The sequence below is a fragment of the Sporobolomyces salmoneus genome (genome assembly GCF_050403485.1).
Source record: "Sporobolomyces salmoneus JCM6883 DNA, S_salmoneus_JCM6883_v1_ctg2, whole genome shotgun sequence".
Classification (NCBI taxonomy): Eukaryota; Fungi; Basidiomycota; class Microbotryomycetes; order Sporidiobolales; family Sporidiobolaceae; genus Sporobolomyces; species Sporobolomyces salmoneus.
Window position 1 is genome coordinate 440,918 of NW_027481161.1, and position 13,379 is coordinate 454,296.

Consider the following 13,379-nt stretch of genomic DNA (forward strand, 5'->3'; position numbering starts at 1 on the left):
GTGTACGTTTGGAGAGTCGAGGAGAGAAGAGAGGAAAGGGAGAAGCGAGATGAAGAAGAGAGAGGGAGAGAAAGGGAAGGAGAAGAGGCGAGGGAAAGGGAACGAATCTTCTCTTGGAAAAAAGTTGAATGAGATTCACGCGGAGCAGCGCGTATTCTGTCAAGTCGCGTGCAAAACGCGCAAATTTGAACCGAGCATTTTCGCTCACGCCCATTTACTCCTCTCAACTTCATCACCACTCACTTCATCGCTCCCTCTCTCGGGTCGATCAGATCAAAGAGACACTTTACTCGCTTTCTTCACTCGTCGATTTCCCGAAGTTTATTCTCCAGAGGGATCAGCGAGTTCTAGCACTGGTTCTTCTTCGAGAGGACCTGGACCGGCAGAACTTCTTTGTGCCTTCGACCACAGGTTGCTTAAGTGTAATGTAGCGCTTTAGGACGCCGACGAGGAGGTGTCTATGCTGCACACTGTGTGAGTGTTCCGCACGAATCGACCTTCGCGAAGAGGATTTCGGCGACAAAGGGCGAAACAAAAGGAAACGAGGGTTCGAGCGTAATACGGACAGCACTGGAAACAAGTCACAACTGCCAAAGGGCGCGATGAGCTCGACGAGCGGGCGCGAGACGCGTGCGTTGACGACGAGGAAGTCGCAGACCGAGCTCGAGGCTGTGCGCAAAAGTGCGTACGACGTTGCGTTCTTTGACAGTACCTGTGAGCCAGACGACTCAGGTCGTTAGCGGTGGCGACCGAGGAAGACATGACCACTCAAGCGAAGGAAACGACGAGAAGTTCGCAAAAGAGGAAAGCTCAACTGGTCAAACGAATCTCGCAGAGGGGTAGCTCGCTCACCCTGCGGATAGACCCTCGTCGACCTCGTCTGCAAGCAGTCACATTACAGCGAAGGCAAAGTTTTGAGAGGGAGAGAGCTGTCACATTACGGAATGTCGACGGTGTCCTGCGAATGCAAGAGGAGTAAGATTCGAGATTGCAGCGCAGCATGCACCGCAAATTCGTTTCTTATGAGCACCTCTGCGACGTCGACGAACAGACTCGACGGAGAGAACGGAAACGATACAGAGATCTCACGAAATTGCCCCGGAGCGACAAGTTGTCAATGAATCGCTCAAAAGCGACTGAGGAGAGGGCCTTTCCGCAGACTGGCTTTCTCTGAGCCGACTCGCAAGCGCTCGAAGGGTATCAGAGTGGACACAGAGCACTCCTCTGCGAGTCTTCAGGAAGATGAGAATGGACGTCTTGCGAAATTTCGAGCTTTCCCTCCTTCTCACACCTTACCTTCACGAATCCTGTGACACATGGTACATCTCTGTCATTCCACTCAGCACCGATGACCCTGACTGACGCCTTTCTTGTTAGGCTTCAACACATCCTCCCGAAGTTGATGCAACTTTGAACCGCCTCACGTCCTACAAGAGTGCGTCACGGACCTAACAGGCCCACGCAGAAAACCACTGACTCCTTCCATCTACCCACAGATGTTCAAGGCGTCTTGATCCTCTCTCGCCCGAATGGGATCATCATTAGATCTGCCGGTTCCCTTTTCGCTCTTCCTCCAGCATCTGCCGCCGCCGAAACGGAAGAAGACACAACAGAAGGTGGACAAGAGTCTGGGGAGGAGAAGGCAGTGCCAACAACGAGTGAATTGGCGAGGAATTACGCGAAAGCCGCGACGAGGATGGTAGAAGCGGTTGGAACAGACGTGCGGGGGCTGGGGGAGGAAGAGAATGTGAGTCAGAGTCATGGCTAGTCGGGAGCGTCTCAAGCTGATTGGATTCACGTTGACAGGACGATTTGCGATTCCTTCGAGTGAGAACGAAACGACATGAACTTATGATCACTCCTCGTGAGTACCTCTATCGAGGATGAGTCAGACTACTGAAACTGACAGATCGGTACGATACAGACGAGCAATACCTGCTAGTTGTTGTGCAGGATCCAACGAACTGACAAACTCGTTGGTTCGACTTATTCCCCCCTTTGCAATCTATACCCGTTTTTCTCGCAGCTTACCTCTTACTCTTGTTGTATCGCATCGCTCAGGAGAGGTTCGGCGGGGGAGCGAGAACTCTCAGAAGCGCTCTCGAATCGATTTCGGGGCCACTTTCAAGCGAGGCGCTCGACGAAGAGGATCACATCAGCAGAGCGGAGGATAGACACAACAGCAAACCACATACAAGATGATCGTAGCGCTGGCCGAAGAACATCCCTACCTTTCGACCTCGAGGCCTTGTGATCGGTCGTTCTCTTTCTGAGCGATGGTTTTTGGGAGCGATTCTAACTCGTCGAGCATAGCACGAAGCGCGTGCTGGTCTTACTCGAGTCATTCGTGTCACAAAGACAAAGTAGAAGCTAATGATGCGTTCCTTAGTAAAGACAATCGATGGGCATGCAAACCTAAAGAAATACAGACAACAATGATAACTTGAATACCCAACTCCGAGTTATTGTTCTTCTCTTCGAGGCGTCAGGTCTTCTCGTCGTTAGCATGACCCGGATCGAGCGTGTGTTCTGCTTGATGTGACATCGAACTGGTGTCTTTTGCCTCCGTCACATTTTCATCTTGCAGCAACGTCTCGAGCTCGTCGAAAGCGCTCAAAAGATTGCGAAGATCTACCGACGGGTGATGGTAGTCAGCATTTAGCGCTTCTGTAAGACAGAGGATACGATGCCGTCACTCACAAATAAACTCTTTGAGACCCTTGTCTTGCTCAACCAGCTCTCGATTCCGAATTTTGAACGAGTCCTCATCTGAACGACTCAAATATCAGTCAAAGCTGAGGAGAACGTGCACGTGAGAAAGAGGCGACAAACCCATTATGTTCCGAACGACCGTATCTACGACTCCAGTATCCGAGGAATCCCTCGTCGCGAGATGCTGAAGATGCAGGCGAATTCCTTTCAGAAGCTCGTTCACCTTCTCCTTCTTTGCCTCCGGCCCTATCTCTTCTTGCTCTTCCAGTGTGCCCTTCTCGACGAGCTCGATGTGTGCTCCATTCTTGATGTCCCGAGAAACGCTCGTCGAGGTGGTTTCGGATCGACGAGAAAGCTGTCTCCTTGGCGAGGGCCGTAATCGATCAGGTGGTTGATCGCCAAGCTTCCCTTTAGGCTTGTAGAACCTCCCAACAATGTTTCGCGAGAAAGTTTCCTCTTTGTGTGAGGTGAAGAGAAAGAAAAGTCAGTGAAAATCTGCAGAGACAAGGGGAGAGATGCAGTCGTACTGTTGAGCTGGCTGTACTCATCGGCTAGTATCGAGAAGAAGATAGTGAGGAATCCTGCTGCCACTAGAGCCCAGACACTACCGTCGTTATCGGAAGTCATCAGCTTCAGGTCGGGAGAAAGTAGAAGGCGGAAAGAGGACTGACCACCAAAAGGCGCGACCGGCTTGCGAGCCTGGAGAGAAGTCTCCCAGACCCAGCGAACTCGAAGATATGTAGCAGAAGTAGAACGCGATCCAGTAAGACCACCCTTCGAGACGGGTGAAAATGAGGGCCCCAAGCAACCAGGTAAGGAGAACTCCAATCATCGCCACAACGAGCTGCATAGTGCTTGGAAGCATGCGTCAGCCGTTATACTCCTTCACTCGGAGTAGTGCGAAAACGAGGTGACTCACCTGAGCTCGAAACTCGACACGTTGGTCCCGGTTCAACTGTTCAATCTTCTCCTCGTACGCGTACCTCTTCTTCTTGCGTCGATTGGATCGTTTCTCCTTGTGCGTGGATCGAGTCTCCGAGTCTGATGTTACCGATCGATTCTCCGAAGAAGATGGCGACTCTTCCGAATCCTCCTCGTGTTTAGGATGATAGAGTCCACAGGTCAAATAGATGAAGAACGCTGTCCACTTTGAATGGTGCGTGAGAATGGTCGAATGCCGCGTTTTGATCCTTTCGAGAGTCCGTCGTTCCCGTGCTTTGTATCGCTCCTTGGCAGCCTCCAAAGCGGTAGATCGAACGAAGGCGAGAAGAATCGCATAGTTGACGATACCGAAAGTGAGGAACACAATCGTGAAGGCTAAGGCAAACGACATGGATCAGTTTTGGGACTTGACACGAGAGACCGGAATTACTCACCTCGTGCTCCAGCAGAATATGGCAGGACATCCCCGAACCCCACCGTCAAAACGTTCTGTGTTACGAAGTAGATCGCGTCGACAAAGCTAGCGTCGACGAGTAGGTACCTGAGTGAACTCGAAGAGAATCAGCTCTCGTCCTTTTGTTCCGTACACGGTGCGGGCTCCTCCTTCTACTCGGCTTCACGGGTCGTACGGAGTAGAACTCGAGAAGCGCCCACTTACCGGTAGCAAATCGCTCCAATGATGAGTTGAAGGACGAAGAAATTGAAAACGAGCACGAGGGATCGTTGCTCTCCCGTGAGCCCATTCCCTCCTCTCGAATACCACCGACTACGAAACCCGTCGATCAAGAGGGATACTCCGATGCTCAACTCGATACTCGCGCTGACTACGGTGAGCCAAAACGCGGTCGAGAGAGAATACCCGTCGGGATGAGCATGTTGAACTGCGAAGATCGTCACAGTGACGAGAGCGAGGATGATATGTATGAGGAGGATCGAGAGGGTACTGAAGGTGAACAATCGACAGTGGGTGTCGAGCAGGCGAAGAAGGATTGAAAAGTTCGAAAATACGGAAAGCACGAGCAGAATCGCACCTGCGGCGATGATGAGAGGCGGATCTGGTCGAGATTCGACAATAACTCCGCCTGGACCGGTTCGAATATACCTGTCAAACGAGGTGATCTGCCCAAGAGTCAGAGTGCGAAAGGTCACGGAAGTTGCAGAAGAAAACGTTTTCGCAACTTGACGTACCAGTGTTCCGAGAGGGCGGGTATACAGAACAACGTGCTCAGAGGAGCGAGCATCTGCGCTACCAGACTGAACGTTCTATGCTTCTGCCATTTGACTTTGCCGTGGTTCCTTCGAATCTCGGATTTCGTTCGATAGTGCTGAGGTTGTGGCCCATGCATGAGCGCAAGACTGAAGTGAGGCATGTCTAGAAGGCAGAAGCATCATCGGGTCAGCTCACGCCTTGCTCGTGTCGATGAGAGAGGGTCGAACTCGCTGTTGAATCACCAAGTCGTCTGGCCCCTCAGCCGCCTCGTACAGCCTCTTCGCTGCGTCGTAGTAGTGTATAGGTGTAATATAAGCGTTTTCAGTCGTTTGTTGGAGACTCGGATTGATTGTGAGGGAGGGAGAATGAAAATGAGATGAAGGGGCCGAAATGGTTTCAAAATCCAATTCACGTGCAGCAGATGACGCAGAATTTGGAGAGTGAGTTTTTCGTTCGTCCCGTTCATTCTGTATCTGGCTTGTCGCAAGGTCGACGTGAGCTGACACCGGTAGAATCAAAATTCGAAGGGTCCGGGCGTAATACACTCGATCGCTCGCTCGCTGCTTACAGACAGATGCTCCCTGGGAGACACCAGAGATCGTCTCGAGGCATATGCAGGATACCGTAGAAGAAGTAGAATTGCGAGAAATGCGAACTAAAAACATAATCTTCTATTTTACATCTGATAACCCTGGATGAACGACGAGCACGAGGGAAGAGGCGTGATATGTCTATGATGTGTGGTGGGAAGCTCTATGTACGAAGCGATGATGCGAAGGGAACGAAAAGGAGGGTGAGAATTAATGAGAAAAGGGAAAAGAAAAATTGCTTCTTCCTTCGAGCTTAGGGGGCAGCGGCAGTGTGAGCGGCTTCGGGACTATAAGAGGGTCGCTTCTCGAGGGTATCGTCGACTCGTTCTTCTTCCAGATCGGAACCGTCCGAGGCGTACTTCGACTTTGCGCGGATTTTTTCTGCGAATCGTAAAAGAATCCGGTCAGTACGCTTCCATCCGTATGCCTCGTCGACGTGCATCTTCGGAGGGTGGCCCGTTAAAGGTCTAAGGAGCGAAATAGGGAAATTTGAAGCAGACTTACCTCCATAAATGAAAAGAACGTAGGGGAGCGGGATCGCGAGACAGGCGACCAGCGAGAGGAGCAGACCAGCGTATTGATAACCCATTCGCGTAAACATATAATTAGCAAATAGAGGCGTAGAAGCTCCGAACATGTTACGGAGGACTGAGAGGGGAGTCAGCGGAAGCCAAAATGCAAAATTAGCAAGATTTTGAACTCACATCCTTGACCAGCGATGGCGCTCGAGGAGTACTCTCCGTAGGCATCGGCGGTGTAGTTGTATACACAGTTGAACACGTGGTAGATACCGAGGAGGATGGGAACGAGCGAAATAATGGGAGCAATCTGAAAACAAGAAAAGGCCCATGTTAGCTGTTGTTCGTTTGGACGACAAAATACGACGCGAGACATACCCAGTGGACGAAGCCGTATTGAGTGAAAGAGAAGATGAAGAGACCAGCGGGAAGGAGCCAAGCGAAGTACATCGCTCCAAGGAGTCGGTATTCAGGAATAGGTACTCCTCCGTTCTCGTCACGCTTCCTGTTGTAGATCGAGTCGGTCCATCGAGAAGTTCTGTGAGAGGGAGAGACAGAGAGGGATCAGTCACTAAGTTGAGAGATGAATTGATGCGAGAGAGAGAACAGAACGAACCCGAATCCGAGGAAGCAACCGATGATGAGGGCGATGTAAGGAAGACCTCCGATACCTTCACTCCAGCCGTGGTTGTTCTGGAAGCAGAGAGGAATAGCCGAAAGGAAGAGGAAACTAAAGTCCGCTAAAGTCAGCATTTGGCTCACAGGATCAGAACAGTGCTTGCGGAGACCTACGTGATACCCCAGGCGTAGCTATCGCAACACAATACGGTCAGCTCGATATCGAAGTCACGACTGCAGAAGAGACAAACTCACGCAATCCATAAACCGAAAGAGAGGACGACAGGTTCCTTGACGAGCAAGATGACGGAACGAGTGAGGGCGGTCTTGAGAAGATCCTTGACGTTCTCGTTCTCGAGTTCGATAGGAGCACGGATGTTATTCTTGCCAGTTTCTTTCCTCATGCGAGCGGCACGACGAGCGAGAATCTTAGCTCCACGAGTTTCACGGAGGAGGAGAACTTCAGCGACGAGGAGACCACTATCACCACGAACAGACGGAAGAGAGTCAGTGACACCGCGAGGAAAGGGAGAGAGCCGTAGGGACTCACGCATTCGCGAACAAGTGAATCCGTTGAATCCACCTCCATCCGAGGGTTTCATCGATGAAGCCACAGTAAAGAGGAGCGGCGACGGTACCGAAGATGGCGACGAAAGTGAAGCACGACATGGGCATCGATCGATCCTTCGTGTTCCAGATATCGGCGAGAGTTCCACCGACCAAAATCGTTCCGCAAGATCCGAAAACACCAGAGAGGAGACGTCCGACAATCTCGCAGGTAATGTTGGTTCCTTCCGAGAGGAGGATGAAGATGAGAACGAAACAGGCGTAGGCGGAAAGGAAGACTTCTCGTCGACCGACGAGTTCACAGAAGGGAGCAAGGAAGAGAGGAGCGACGGCGCAAGCGGCGTTGAAGCTAGACAGAATGAAGAGATGGCATGAGTTCGAGTTGAAGTTGTTTCGAGTGAAACCAAAACGTACGTGAACATTCCGATTTGACCGACGACGTTAATGACACCGAACTCTTCGGTCATTGTCGGGATACCACTCGAGAATGCAGTAGTCGAAAGACCGATGAAGCAGGTCATCATACACAGGAGGAAAGTCTGCGAGCAAGTTCGTTCGAAAATGTCAGACGCGAATGAAGGAGTTCTCGAGCGATGGGAGGTTCACTCACAATCATCCACTTCTTCGACTTGGGCCAGTTCATAGGGTTCTCTGGGTCTCCCGGTTCGAAATGAACTAGTTGAATCTTGCGAGGATCGAGATCGTCCGGGAGAGTTCCCTTCTCCTCCGCCTCCCTCAACTTTTCCTCATCTTCCTTAGTCTTGCCACTCTTCTCATCGTCCTGTGTGAGGCGAACAGATCAGCTACAGTGTCAAAAGAGCTTGTGGCAAGCAGAAACAGCAAGAAAAGAGACATACCGAATGGTCTCCGACGCGAGTGACCGAAGAACGGCGCGTCGAAGGTTGAGTTGAAGGAGGAGTCGTCTGTCTATCCTCCCCTTCTTCCCCGAGATCCCTGAACACCTTGCCTCCAGTGGCACTCTTGCCTCGCTTGAGAGGCCATTTCGATTTTTTCGATTGAGTTCCAACTCCTCCTCCCGTGTTTTCGATCCTTCCTTCGTCGTCTGCCTCGGGGAAGAACGAAGCGTTGATAGTTGTCGGTTTGAGACCGGGCATGTTGAACTAGAGACTTTTCAGTTTGGTTGCGAAGTCGGAAGTCAAGTTTGGAGATCCGTCCGACGCGGAGGGCAAAAAGGGAAGAGGAGAAAGAAGGGAGAGAGAGAGGGGAGGAGGAGTAAGAGAGTTCTTTAACCCCGAACTAGGCAAGCTCCAAAGGTTGGGGAGGCTTTGACGCAGAAACCCTCGCATCGATTCTCCAGTTCGAACTCCACTGGTTCTCCATTATCTCTCCTCCGCTTCTCGGCCAGTCGTTTGAAACCTATGAGATCATTCGCTTCTGTCGAGCTTGGAAGTTGGCCATGGCATGTGTACGACTAGTTCGCTTCGTAACGTTTTGACAGTTGGTCGCGTGAGGGTGGAAGAAGAAGCTGGCTCGCAAGTCAAAAATCGATCGCTTCCCCTTCGCTCTCGTACGAATACTATTTAACTCTTAACTAATTGCTTCTCGCTTCCTTCACCATCCGACTACTTGTCAGCCTACAGTACAGCTGAGGTGGCTTAGGAGAAGAGAAAGAAGCTCGCTCGCGAAAATTATGACGAAAATTTGAACGAGTCTCGAGGCCGCCTCGGAGCCTGGAGAACTGTTCCAATCTGGCCCCGCTTCAACCCATATATGAGTGCCTCGCTCCATTCCATGTATTGAACAGTAACGTAATCCCGATTGAGTAAGCGATGATTGAGCGTTGACCAAGGCAACGAGTCGACTGAATTGGTTTTTTCCCAGCCTCTGGCGTTTCTCCCTCTGCGACTGTCCTCGATGAGAATTCTGATACATTCCCTTGCAAAGTGTCCATTCACCAACCACGACTTCTTCTAACCCTCTAGAGTACCGAAGCCTCGAAAACTGTCCGAAGTTACCTACGAGCAACTTCCGCTCACCGTCGAAACCCCTTAGTTCCTCCCAAACCTCAATTCTCTCTCCAACTCGTTTCCCGGGATCTCTTCCTGTCCAGCTCCAGCTCCCATTCCATCATACTCGTCTCCTTCGCGCTGGAAAACTCTCTGTCGATAATCTTCCTGAGTTCGAGGCGAAGCGAGAATCTCTTCCCTTGAAGGGATCGGAGGTGGATGCGACGACATATGAGATGGAAGTTGCGATTGCGATTGTGTTTGAGGAGGAGGTTGCGACTGGTAGCCGTAAGAAGCGTGAGAATGTGAATGAACGAAAGTTTGAGGTGGTTGTTGAGGAGGAGGGGCGAGAGGTGGCAGAGATGGTCGAACCTGTCCATACGGTCCCTTCGACATTAGCGACTTTATCGGGTAGCAAGAAAGGCTAACGAGAGAAGGTTTCTGTACTGACCATTCTTCTGAAACTTTCAACTTCCTCAACGATCAATTGTCTCATCCCTTCTATCGAATCTTCCCGCTCGAACCCAAAATCAAACTTCTCCCTACATTCGGGTTCGTCGGCAGGTTCGTGCCATACGCTCAAGTACGGGTGAACGAGAGCGTCTTGACACGAAATTCGTTCGTGAGGATCGAACGCGAGTAGTTTCGAGAGGAGGTCGAGAGCGAGAGGGTTCGCCGAAGGGTAGAGTTGAGCAAAGGGGACCCCGGGTTTGTAAGGGAGCGAACGGATGTAATCTTGAGCCTAGGAGAAATAACGAGTTCTTCGTGAGCTTGATTTCTTCGAGATTGAAGAGGGAGAGTACGTACTCGTGGTGAACCGACTCTCCTAAGAGTCTTGTCAGAAGGAGTACCCAAGAAGTGTAAGACGATGTTCAGTTGATCGATATAATCTTTTCCTTTGAAAATCGGTCGACCTCCCAACAATTCCGCCAACACGCAACCTACCGACCAAATATCGACTATCGTTTCAAGTGAAACTGTCAGCATCCTCATCTTTGCGAGAATAGATGAGAAGACTGAGATTCTCACTAGCAGTCGTGTAATTTGCGAAACTCAACATGATCTCCGGAGCCCTATACCATCTCGTCGCGACGTACTCCGTCATGAACCCTTGTTGACCTGCTGCAGTCGCTTGCGCCGCATCTTGATCGAACCCTCGAGCTAATCCGAAATCGCAAATCTTCAATTCGCAATCGGCGTTGACCTGTTCCAGAGCGAGACGCACAGTCAGCTCGTGTCAGGCGAGGCAAGAAGCAAGTAGAGGAAGCGGGACAGACGAGTAAGTTTCCAGGTTTCAAATCTCGATGTAAAACGTGAGCCGAGTGAATATACTGGTGAGATTGGGCGATTTACCTCATTCAGCGATCAGAACGTCGCACGAATAGAAGGGATCTCCTCTCACCTTCAATCCACATAAGGTTTGATAGATGAAACTCTGGAAATGAGCGTCCGAGAGTGGTTGACCCGAACGAATCTAACAAAATGCGATGTGTGAATCGTTCTCTCGCTTGACAGCCAGAGTGACAAGGGAGAGAGAAACTCACGATAGCGTGCAGATCGGCTTCCATACATTCTTCGTAGAGGTACACCGAGTCGAACCCGATCGGGTCGACGAGGTCTAAATCGTACAAGCAAGTGATCTGTCGGAATTTCGAGCATGCGTAAGTCCCTTGCTCTCCGAAAGAGCTTACGATATGGAAAGACCGACATTCTTGTGTCCTCGGAAATGATGTAACAGTCTGAGCAGGGACGCGACTCGAGTCAGCGAAACCGAATTGAAAACTGAGAATCGAAGGAGGAGAAAGGGAAAACTCACTTCAATTCCCTCAAAGCACGTTTCGTCAAGATCTTCTTCTGGAACACTTTCGTAACCTTTCCATCCGCAAGACTTCGAGTCAGCTCCCGTGCCCACTTCCGAGTCATAGGACAGAGAGAGAAAGGGAAGTTGGCTCACTTTTTTGATTGCGATTGAATCCCCTGTTAGCTTATTCTTCGCTGAACAAACTACACCGTATGCACCTATAGAGAGAGAGACACGAATCGTCAGTCAAGAAGAAGGGGAAGGAAAGGCCTCAGCGCACCGCCTCCTGGTCATCAGAAGAGCAGACCTCCCCTCCAGCGCTAACAGGGCACGAAATGAGAGAGTAGAGGCTTACCTTGACCTAATTCTTTGACGAATTCATAGTTTGAATCGACGAGGAAAGGTTCACTCAAGACGGGGAACGCAACTCGAGGAACCGCGTGGATATCGGGTTGTTTTTGCTGCTGTGGCTGTTGCATGTAATGTTGTCCTTGAGGCTGAGGTACTGGCTGATGTTGGTAGGCCATAGCGGCGAAGCGAGTGAAGTGAAGAAGGGAGAAAGTTACTGTAAACTCGCGATGATTCGAGAGAAAGCTTGTAGCGACGCGGGGTCCTCTCGGGGGCGGATTCGATTCGTGAAGGGTCTTCATCCTCGCTCACACCGTCTGAAGTCACGCGCTCGCTCAAGAAGCATAAGTCGCGCGAGGGAGAAGCATTCGCGAAAAGGGAAAAGTTGATTCAAGTTTCGTTTCGGAATCTCCGCCATCACAGGGCTACCGACGAGATAGCACGTACTCGCAAATTCACACCCGAGGAAGTAACTTTGTACGAATTTTACATTGCTGGAAAGGCGAAGAAGGACGCCTGTGAACCATGAACTTCGGGACAACTCAACGAATTCCATCCTTCCATCTCGACGATTTCATCCTCGCTTCACCGTCTGCCCTGACCCTAACCGCTCATCAAGCGACCTGGCTACTCGACTTCTCGATTGGGGACGGAGAATACTGATTCCGGGGGCCGTGAGAGAGGGAAACGTTCTGAAATTGCGCAAGTTCGCGAGATGCTGAAAGCTGTATGGTGGGTAGGGATGTTCTTCGATGTACAAGACTGGTGTCGGGTCGTAATGAAGGGCTGGAGCAACGACACGACAGACCGAGAGGTGGAATCGAGGGAGCCGAGTTGCACACAGTGAAGGGGACTCGTTCGAGTGCTGTGTTTCCTCCCTCAGGTGTATCAAGCTTGAGTTGCAATGCTGAGCGAGTCTATGTCGGCGAAGTCGAAGATGGAGAAGTGGAGAGAGAGAGAGGAAAGAGGAGGAAATCGAAGACTTTCGATTCTCCCTCTGTTGATCACCTCCGACAGCCAATCCACCCCGTACGTTAGACTTTCAAGGGTCTACGAATAGCCAGTACAATCCAAAGCGACCCGCCGAAACACTCTCAGCCCTCGATTGATCGACTCAAACTCGCCTCGTCTCCGAGTGAAAAAAACTTGCATCAACTCGACCCATCCCCTCGTTCCCGCAGACTGTATGACAGAATGATATAGAGGGAATTTAAGATTAGATTACAGGGAGAACTTATGGCTCAGAGACGAGGGAGGATGAGAATTCGATGGACTTTGGAACAGTTTGTCTTCCACTCTCACTCTGTTCCATTGAACTGACTCTCTCCTGCCTCTCGTTTGGTTGGTCGCAAGTAGCCATGTCCTCGGATACCACTTTCAAGCGTTACGTCGAGGTCGGTCGCGTCGTTCTCGTTAACGACGGACCTTGCGCCGGAAAGCTCGCAACCATCGTCGAGATCATTGACCACAACCGTGTAAGGCTTCATAACTTCCAGCTTGTTCGTTAGCTTGAACTGACCAGTTAATCGGGATTGTAGGCTCTCATCGACGGTCCCTCGACTGGTGTCCCCCGCCAATCGTTCACTTACCGACGACTCGTCCTCACCCCTTACGTCCTCAAGAAGTTGCCCCGTGCCGCGGGTACTTCGACCGTCAAGAAGGTGTTTGACGCTTCCGAGGTTGTCGCGAAATGGGAACAATCGGCGTGGGCCCAAAAGCGCAAGTCGACCGAACAGAGGAGGAACTTGACCGATTTCGATCGATTCAACGTCATGCTCCTCAAGAAGCAACGCAGACGTTTGGTTCAAGTGAGTCTCTTATGCGGAATTCGAGGGAAAAGGTTTCCGGTTGACTGAACTCTTCTTCCTGTTTCTCTCTCTCTCTCTATTCTGTGTGAAACAGGCTGCTGCTGCCAAGGCCAAGAAGTCCGCTTAAAATCTACCTTCCCCCTCCTCTCGACTATAAGCGCTCCTCTTCTTGATCCTTTCCTCCTCTTTTCCGCCCTCCCTTCCGATTTCGATTCCTCTCTCTCTTTCTTCCGCCTTTTCCCTTTTCTCCAAACTCTCCAGTCTCGACTCTTTCTCTCTCTCGATACTATTTCGACCC

The 13,379-nt window shown here is 50.9% G+C and overlaps 5 protein-coding genes across 5 annotated transcripts; 2 read left to right on the forward strand and 3 right to left on the reverse strand.

The window, feature by feature from the left end:
- Nucleotides 1–1,316: 1,316 nt before the first annotated feature.
- On the forward strand, nt 1,317–1,968 carry JCM6883_003685 (roadblock/LC7 domain-containing protein; the record flags this gene model as incomplete). The annotated part of the gene is made up of 5 exons (XM_076628656.1): nt 1,317–1,319; nt 1,378–1,435; nt 1,497–1,747; nt 1,807–1,864; nt 1,925–1,968. The coding sequence occupies 5 exons, from the start codon at nt 1,317–1,319 to the stop codon at nt 1,966–1,968; spliced, it is 414 nt and encodes a 137-aa protein (XP_076491392.1).
- A 517-nt stretch (nt 1,969–2,485) lies between these two features.
- On the reverse strand, nt 2,486–5,000 carry JCM6883_003686 (potassium channel family protein; the record flags this gene model as incomplete). The annotated part of the gene is made up of 9 exons (XM_076628657.1): nt 2,486–2,631; nt 2,701–2,769; nt 2,833–3,168; nt 3,240–3,316; nt 3,384–3,556; nt 3,632–4,029; nt 4,089–4,195; nt 4,313–4,756; nt 4,843–5,000. 9 exons carry the CDS (start codon nt 4,998–5,000, stop codon nt 2,486–2,488), a joined length of 1,908 nt encoding a protein of 635 aa, XP_076491393.1.
- A 707-nt stretch (nt 5,001–5,707) lies between these two features.
- On the reverse strand, nt 5,708–8,272 carry JCM6883_003687 (MFS transporter; the record flags this gene model as incomplete). The annotated part of the gene is made up of 11 exons (XM_076628658.1): nt 5,708–5,835; nt 5,959–6,102; nt 6,159–6,282; nt 6,351–6,510; nt 6,589–6,702; nt 6,765–6,782; nt 6,846–7,070; nt 7,141–7,506; nt 7,572–7,696; nt 7,768–7,938; nt 8,015–8,272. 11 exons carry the CDS (start codon nt 8,270–8,272, stop codon nt 5,708–5,710), a joined length of 1,833 nt encoding a protein of 610 aa, XP_076491394.1.
- An 894-nt stretch (nt 8,273–9,166) lies between these two features.
- JCM6883_003688 (uncharacterized protein) lies at nt 9,167–11,452 on the reverse strand (the record flags this gene model as incomplete). The annotated part of the gene is made up of 11 exons (XM_076628659.1): nt 9,167–9,496; nt 9,576–9,866; nt 9,932–10,083; nt 10,154–10,328; nt 10,402–10,455; nt 10,527–10,598; nt 10,669–10,764; nt 10,833–10,863; nt 10,941–10,996; nt 11,079–11,143; nt 11,281–11,452. The coding sequence occupies 11 exons, from the start codon at nt 11,450–11,452 to the stop codon at nt 9,167–9,169; spliced, it is 1,494 nt and encodes a 497-aa protein (XP_076491395.1).
- Nucleotides 11,453–12,631: 1,179 nt separating this feature from the next.
- On the forward strand, nt 12,632–13,208 carry JCM6883_003689 (60S ribosomal protein L14; the record flags this gene model as incomplete). The annotated part of the gene is made up of 3 exons (XM_076628660.1): nt 12,632–12,748; nt 12,812–13,081; nt 13,176–13,208. 3 exons carry the CDS (start codon nt 12,632–12,634, stop codon nt 13,206–13,208), a joined length of 420 nt encoding a protein of 139 aa, XP_076491396.1.
- Nucleotides 13,209–13,379: the final 171 nt, after the last annotated feature.